The 8,579-nt window shown below is 37.3% G+C and overlaps 1 protein-coding gene across 8 annotated transcripts in view; it reads left to right on the plus strand.

The window, feature by feature from the left end:
- The window catches only part of CNKSR2 (connector enhancer of kinase suppressor of Ras 2), a 476,383-nt gene that overhangs the window by 201,838 nt on the left and 265,966 nt on the right, over positions 1–8,579 (plus strand). For 7 of the 8 annotated variants that reach the window (XR_002098973.1, XM_019524928.1, XM_019524930.1 and 4 more), the window contains exons 7-8: positions 1,685–1,744; positions 6,056–6,124. Coding sequence is in view for 7 of the 8 variants with exons in the window: in XM_019524928.1 (XP_019380473.1) it covers positions 1,685–1,744; positions 6,056–6,124 (129 nt within the window). In the remaining variant the exon portion in view is untranslated. The remainder of the gene's footprint in view (positions 1–1,684; positions 1,745–6,055; positions 6,125–8,579) is intronic. The other variant, XM_019524929.1, reaches the window with a different exon arrangement.

The following is an 8,579-nucleotide window of genomic DNA, read 5'->3' on the forward strand; positions in this document are numbered from 1 at the left end:
CTTTGCCTTCCTCTAGCCATGGCAGTCTGGTATGAACAATAAGGACATTGTCCGTGACTTACTGCTGTAGACTGTGCTCTACATTTATAAAGTAACAGAGGGGTTAATTCTCAGTTCATGTCCGTCCTGAGGGAAACCCCAGAGTGCCACCTAGAAACATGTTCCACCCACTCACTCTAGCTCAGTGTACATCAAAGACCAAAAATGAAGCAGTGTAGCTGCTTTAGCACTGCCCTTAAGTCATGCCCAGAGTTGCCCTTGTGTTCTTTCTCAGGTAACAGTAGTTACAGTACTTAGTACTGTTCTTCTTGGCATTCGCTCAAGATTATGCTAAACCATCTACACTGCCTAAATCCTGGTTTTGGTGCAAAATGAGCAGGAGTGAGTAGATGGGGTATGTTTCTTAGCAGTGCTCATGGGCTTACCACAGAGGCAGCGTAGACCTGCCCAAAGGGTCCTTTTAGGGAATATTCACCTTAACATGCACTTTTACTTGTTTGTTTGTGTCCAACACCAAAAAAGCTATGCATACCTTAGGAAATCCATGTGATTTGTTGGCAAATGGAGGGCTTGTTCCTTCTTACTGTCTTTGGACCATGGTGATCCCCCTTCCTGGCAGAGCCTTTCCACTGGAGTTCCTCTGTGAGGGATGCATGCCCGACTGTTGTGCCACAGATGCAAGGGAGAAAACAACATATCATTTTGGGGGAAAAATATCAGTTATGTTTTCCTGGTAGTACTAAAGGGGCCAGACTGGAAGGAATACTCATCTGGCCTTTCCTCATTTCTGTAAAGCGGTCAAGAGAAAAGGAGGTGTCTCTGAATTGTTTGCTTCCTCTCTCTCCTCGTGCTAACAATAGAGCATTCTCTATAGAGAATGAAGAACATATGGAATGTGAGGATGCATGCACTTAATCACCTCTTTTGTGGTAGATACCTTGTCCCATTTCTGATTCACTGACTGCCATAAAAATATTTGCCAATTTTGTCTAGGTGTTGACTTAAGGGAAGAGATTTGGGGGTACTGGTCCAAGCTCAACCCACAAATAAATATTTGTGCAGTTTTGAGATCACTCACGGTATGGTTTGCAGATCTTATGATATATTAATCTTTCTTTTTTGAAATTCAGCTTTTCATAATTCAGCTTTAGAGTTTACTTACTGATATGACTGAGGCAGTAGTGGGTTAGAGCTATTTTTTCAGACACAACAAAGTATTGGCTACCACTGGATTCACATTTTGAAAGTTATGTTTGCAACCTTAATATCTAGAGAATTAAATTTCTAGGAAATCTTAGATTGTTGTAGCCTTCAGAATAATGGCCAAAGCAGCAGCTGGCACAACAGCTTTTAATTTTGCCTTGCTAAACAGATGCCACTGATGTGCTATTTTAGAGTGTAGGGGATTTCTCAGAAAAGCTATGAGCATTTACAAATGTACTGGTACATCTTTAAACTGCAACTAATGCGTAGACAGTAGAATCACTCAGGCTCATAGTTTTCTTTTTTTATTTATTTATAAGAAAACACTTTTCTATCTGGAGAGGTATCCCTGATGGCATGTATACATTTTTTGAGTTCTAAATTAATAGGCCTTTCATTTTAAGATATACAGATGATGTTTTGGATGGAAATAGTTTGTGAAACACTTTACAAATTCTTTCCCATGATGTCTTTTTCTTAGGGTATGTACATTAAATCAACATATGATGGTCTCCATGTAATTACTGGAACAACAGAAAATGTAAGTATTGTTAATGCTGTGTGTTCAGGCCTGGACGCTTATATTTGACCCTGCATTTGGTTTATGCTTTCCCTCTGCTACAGGCAGTACTTTGCTTGTAAAAAGGTACTGGTTGGCTATGAAGGTTCCCTAGCATGTCATAGGCCAAAAAGATTGCTTTTTTATTAATCTCAGAATTGGAAGTTGTTGGTCTTAGATGTGATCAGGAGTTTTAGTTCATTTTTGTGAAGCAATTAAAATGCTTGATCATGTTAGAAGAGAGCTCTCTTGTTGAGGTTCTTGTGTACTGTGGATAAAAGATAAATGTTTTTAATATATTTTGACTGATGCTGGAGTTTGCTGTGGCAAAAAAAAATAGATTTTTTGTATTACATCTATCAAGCTTTATTTTGTAATAGAAGTAAATGCATGGGAATTAAGGGCATTCTTTAAAGTTGATGTATTACCGTATATTTCTTTATTGGCTTCTGTGTAACGTCTGTAGTAAGACGCACTTAATGTGATATGCACTTACCAATGGCAAAGAGAACTATAAGCAACATGCAGTAGCATGTATTTCAGCTGCCTTTTAAATTTACTTTCTCCTTTTTCTTCTGGTCCCTTTGGTACAGAATTAGCTATTCAATAGGGAGATGGCAAGTAGGTATTTTGGGGGAACTTTGGTGATTAACCTTGAATAGCTAGGGAACAGGCACTGATGCAGGACTGAGCAACTTTCATAACAGTTTGAGTTCCTGTAGAAAACTTTGAGGACCTGATGCCAACCCTCCCCCCCAAAAAACCAACCAAACAAACAAACAAGCAACCCTACAGGAAATGCCTCCTCTCCTCTGCGACTATATCATTGTTTGATAAATATATGCAGTTGCATATATTTAAGACTGTTGCACTGCTTTTTGCATGGGAGCTCTAGAAATATTTCTTGTTGAATAAGAATGTATATAGGGCTTCTCAGCTTATGCTTTCACAAGTCCTTAGAAACTCTAGCAAATATATTTTTCATGCTTCAGGTAGAATGTTAAAGTGCTATATCCTAGCATATGTCTATTGTAGGACCTCTATGAATACTCTCCTCCCTGAATGAGAAAAAACATAAGCCATCCGAAGGACTGCAGCTTCACAAACGCAGTTGTTTTTTTTCCAAGTCAGCCCAACCCATGAAAACACAGGAAAAATGAGACACCAGTTCTGAAAGTTGAATTTCTCTTATTAGTAAACACATGCTTAAAAAAATGTGAACTTCTCATTCTGGGAATTTCTATGATGTTTCATTCCACAGAATTGAAGTTCGAGAGAGAGAGAGAATTTAATCTGTTAATGCATTCTCTTGAGGTCCTAAGATTTTGCTCCAACCTTCTTTGTGGGGCATCAATACAATTATAAAGTAGCCCTAGAGAACCTTCAGCCTACTGACCGGGAAGGGACCCAGAGTTATTCCTGGTTAATGAAATCCATAGATGTTAACTTCTCTTAAGGGAGAGGTGTCGACTTCTGTCAAGTGAACCTTGCTTACTGTGGAAAAGGCTGGAGTAATAGTCATGGGCAGGAGGAACCATCTACAGAATAGGACTGGTGCCTGTTAGCATGTTATCCTTTTCCCATGACACATTTACATGCTGGGGTGCTACTGGATTCCTAGGGCCATGTGAGAGCCCATGACCCTTTCCAGATGCATTTGACTAATAGTTTTGCTCTTTTCTTTCTGATATAGACCACTCCACAGCATTGTAACCTCTAAACTGTATTTATGCATTACTCTAGAAGACCACTAAGAACCTCTTGACTGTGCAAAATACAGTGACTGACATAATCAGCTGTTCTGGCCTTGTGGGGTGTATATTACATTTTATTATCCTTCAAGTTTTGCTAGTCTTCTTGGTACAGATGGAAACATTAGTTTTCCAACAGTTCAGCCCTTCGTGATTTGGTCATAGAGACCACCTCTCCAAGTACACTAACCTCACCTTTCAGATCAGCTGGGCTACTTCTGCTCTGACTCCCTAGATTTCAACTCTTAAGAGAATGGCTGGTTCTCCATGTAAGGGATCTTTTCCCTTAAATGTGCTTTCCATGGTAGTCCTACAGAGCACAAGCATGTTGACCTTCCTAGTTCAAGTTTATTTCTCTGACCTTTGCTGGAAAGTGTCAGTTACATAGGAATAATTCATTTATCATACCAGCTTGAATTATATACATTTTTTTTTTGTAAATTATCCCTATAGGCCATCTTGTGGGGACCTTCTTATAATTTACAAAGTAAATAGTTAAACCAAATATGAGACTTACGTGATTTGATTAAGTAGTTAACAGGAAATCTGATTAAAAGGTCTAAGTATCTGCAAATGAATTATTTTGACCAAAAATTATATTTTAAAATGTTATCATGATACACTTTTCAGGTTAGAGAATCCATATCAAATGCTTCAAAACTGGGTTGTTTATGTATGCACTGTAACAATCACCTATGTACAGCTATGGAAACAAGTTATTAAAAAAATTACTTTAAATAATCTCTACTTTCACTAAACTCTGAAAAGTCATCAGTACAGCTGTATGTAGTAATTCCTACTTGGAAAAAAACTCAGCTAAGCACAAGATCTACAACCTCCTAATAAGAATGCTGCAATACTTGGAACTTCTGTATGAAGAATATTTACATAATTTTATACTGTTCATTTTTGGTCTTTTATTTAGATTTTTTCAACCTCAAGATTTCCAGAACATATTTCAGACTTGGTGAACTACTATGTGTGCTAATACCTATATCAATATACATATATAACAACACACAAAGAAAAGCTTTTAGAGAGCTTTTTTGAAAGCATGCAAGCAGTGGAGGCATTTTGTATTGTCGCAGTCTGTCATTGACTTCAAAGGATGTTCATGCAAGGATCTACATGGATCAAGTATAAGTATGATTGATCACAACTGAGATGATGTATGGTAACATTATGCAGCAAGACCATAGAACTGTTTAGGGAAGAAACTGAATAATTACCATCAAGTACTTATTACATCAAGTACATCAAGAAGATTATTACATTCAAAGTTTATCCAAATGACCAGACCTAATGTCTGATATTGAAATAATACAGTAAATTATCATGTGTTGATGTAATGCAAAGTGGCACCTTCACCTGCTCAACATTATGTGAGAAATTCTGAGTACTGTTTTATATAGGGCCACCCACTGAATCAGGAATACCACTTTGTACAACACCTACATTTTTCTTGTGAATCTTCTTTCCAAATGCTATTTCGTTTAAATGATGAGATCTGCAGAATTATAGCACAGCACAAGTTAATAGCAAAACTGCTGAACATGCACATTTTGACAGACAGACAATATGATACTCAGTTATTTTGAAAAAGTCAAATTCCAGAGTTTGAGAATATTCTCTCTAGATTATAATAATCTCAGCAGAGCCAGAAAGCGATGTATGTCAATGTTATTGGTTCCATCCCTTTGTTATAAAAATCTTAGCAACTTCTTTGAGTTCCCGAGAAATACACCTCTGGCTTTTTCATACTGTGGTCTTGATCCTGCTTTTGATAGGAAGCAGGTATATTGGTGCACTTATGCAGAGCCCCAGTGAAATATTGCAATTATTACAGGCAGAATTAGGAGAAAATTTTGTAAAGATTTTAAAATGAGGGTGTAATTTAAAGGAGAAAAACTGCCTCTACTAACTCATCTTTAAAGGCATGGATTCATAATATGCTGGGTCTTGTAGTTGCTTCTCTTACACTAAGTAATAATTGAAATATAAATTAACAACTTAACTGTGTTCTTATTTTGGCTCTTATTGTATATGCAAGCACACTTTCAAATATACTGATTTGCTAAAGTTCACTTGAAATATTTGTTTAAAGAATTTGATTAGAATAAAAGGCACTCTCTGTTAAATGTTTTTATGAAGCAATTGCCCATTTGAGTTCCTGACAGCTGACCTTTTGCAAAAGATTCACTGCTAAGGTATTCATTCAAGTGTTAGGCAGGTAAAACAAATTTATCAGTTACTAGAATTTAAAACTGATTAAACTTTTATAACTTCCCTAGAAACTGATTAAACTTTTATAACATAAGTATTCATACCTTTTTCCATTTGACTGTCTTATTTGCAGTAATATAGATTATTTTCTGAAACAACAATGAATGCTGTTATTAAATATTTTATTGAGTTTTAAGTAACTATAGAATGTAATTATAGATCTAACCTGATGTGCATAGCTTAACAGTCACACTACTAAAAGAGAGATGATGACCAGTAAGGACTGTATTCTTTATCATCTCTTTTATTTTAAATTCAGTCACCTGCAGATCGGTGCAAGAAAATCCATGCTGGAGATGAAGTGATTCAAGTTAACCACCAAACTGTGGTATGTATTATTATGTTCTCTGTAAATTGGAGATAGAGGTGCACTGGCACATCAGCATGTATGCACAAGCAATGTCTAGAATGTTTTCTATTTTGATAAACTATTAATTATTTTAAATATAAGCTGACTTTTCCCCTGAAAGCACTTAGTTTGTAACACATTCACAGAGACTTTGAGATAGAAAATATATGATATTGGTGCTGAAACATGATCAGCTGAATATCTTAAGAGGTATTGTAGCTTAAGAGGTAGCTGATGTTTAGAATAAACTAGTGGATTTTCAAGTTGACTAGGCTCTATCAATAGCAATAGCCTTGTTTTCAATGGTAGAGGCTTTGAATACAAGACTCAGATAACTGAGGTATTATTCTAGTTCAGGGTAAAGATCACTATTACTTGCTAGGGACCAGAAAACTTTAATTTTGAAATTAAATGGAATGTGTTCAATGTATTTTTTTTTCCCTAAAATTTAATTTAATTTAATTTAAGAATAACAGTATATTCTAATATGCTGACTTAAAGTGAATGTTGTATGTCCTGGCGTGTAACATTTTTTCAAAACTGGATAAGTAAGTAAAAGCAAACTGTTACATGTGCTGGACAATGAGAAATAAGTCCCTTGGTATTGTTGCTACTTCAGAGTCTCATGTTAGCTTCTGGTGACCTTAGGACTGTTAACTACCACAATTAAAAGAATATATTTTGTATAGGGAAGTTTAATAACAAAAGGAATATAATTCTAATTTTAAAAAGGAATAATTTGTTTTCCCTGGTGTAGGTTATTTGCTTTTCATTAAGAAAAGTGAAAATCAATATATTTTGTTAATTAAAAACTATTCTTGCAAGCAAGTTAACTGACAAAAATGTTCCCAGATTCTGTTATTAATACAGCAAGCATTTGTTAAAAATATGTTTCTTTGTTCCCTGTAGGGCTCCATTTACAGCTTTGGGCCTAATGAAATTGTACATCATGTCCCTTCCCCTGTACAAATTTTTTATTATACTTCATTATGCCCTCCAGCAACATTTTATATCAAATATAATGTACCTGAATGAAACTTAACTGATGAGATGCTGTCTTTGCACTAGAGAATTTAAAAGGATACACTGAATCAGAACAGTATGAGCTGTAGTTTTTTCCTTGTTGTTTTTGATTTGTGGCATAACAGTTTTCATTGGTGCTATTGGTTTAAAATGCATGAAGTGATCCAATGAAATACCTCTAAACACACAAACTTTGTGACAGTTTTTCTTGATTCTTTCAAAGTAGCAAAACAATTTCAATTTTTAAAACCCTTTCACATCAGACAAAGAGCATCAAAGTCCAGAGAAACGCATTAAGTCTGTAGATTAGAATGAATGATCTTACTAATAAGTTTACCTGGGGTTGTATAGCAAAATTGCCTAGCTGGTTCCGATAGTTCAACTCTCTAAACAGTGTCACATCTGCACTGATGAGATCAGATTTTTACTTATAACAGTAATAATAAGCAAGTAGTAGAACAGGTCTTGGCGTGATTTTATGTTACCTAGGAATCATATTTGAAATTTAAATTCAGTTGTAAAATAAGCCACATCCTCAGTTCCTTAAAAATGTTAATGTTTAGGCTTATAGAAAATAAAGTCCATTGTAGAACTAAGTATGAGGGAATTGTGGAACCAATAACAAATTACCATTTTACTTCATATCCTGTAACGTAGGTAGCCTGTGCTCTCTGTGATAGAATATCTATGTCAGTGGGAGTCCATCTTTGTGACAGGTGAGAGACAAATTAGCCCCATACCCTTCCTGGCTAAGTAGAAATGGTCAAAAAAGCTCGAGGCTGAATCAATCCAATCTTTGCAGGGTTTTTTTAAACTGCATAGATTCCAATAAGCAAGTGAACTGACGTTCACTTATCAAACAGGAAAAGGAGCCAGACTCCTGCCAGACTCCTGCAGTGGCCCATACAAATAGCCAGGGGCATGCTTGAGCAAGCCTCCCAGCCTGCTGGCCACTGCAGAGAACTGGAGCCCTCTGATTTCCCAAGCCATGTCTTCACCTCAGCTTCCCTGTGGACTGAGCAAGGGGTGTCAGGTGGGAAAACCTACACCTCCCACCTGGCACCAGACCTGTAGCTGGAGGTAGCCTGGAGGTGAGGAGAGGAAGCTGGAACTGGGGGCTTTACTCTGCCCCCCACCTCCAGTTGGGAGCATGGCTGGAATCTCCTAACCACTCCCACTTCTCAGCCTCCCTTCTGGCTGAGGGAAGCCTGCACCTGGGCTTGGGTTCACCCCCAGAGCCAGGAGCCACACCCCTTTGTCAGCTTCTGGGCTCGCTGAGGGCAGGAGGGGAGGCAGAAGTTGCTCCTGGAGCTTGGCTGTGGTCCCCAGAGCCAGGAGCCACACCCCTTCTCAGCCTCCAGGCAACCTGAAGGGAGAGGGATACCTGCACCAGGGCCTTGGCTTCATAGTT

The sequence above is a fragment of the Gavialis gangeticus genome, unplaced genomic scaffold (assembly GCF_001723915.1).
Source record: "Gavialis gangeticus isolate Ggan-Ray unplaced genomic scaffold, GavGan_comp1, whole genome shotgun sequence".
In the NCBI taxonomy this organism is placed as follows: Eukaryota; Metazoa; Chordata; order Crocodylia; family Gavialidae; genus Gavialis; species Gavialis gangeticus.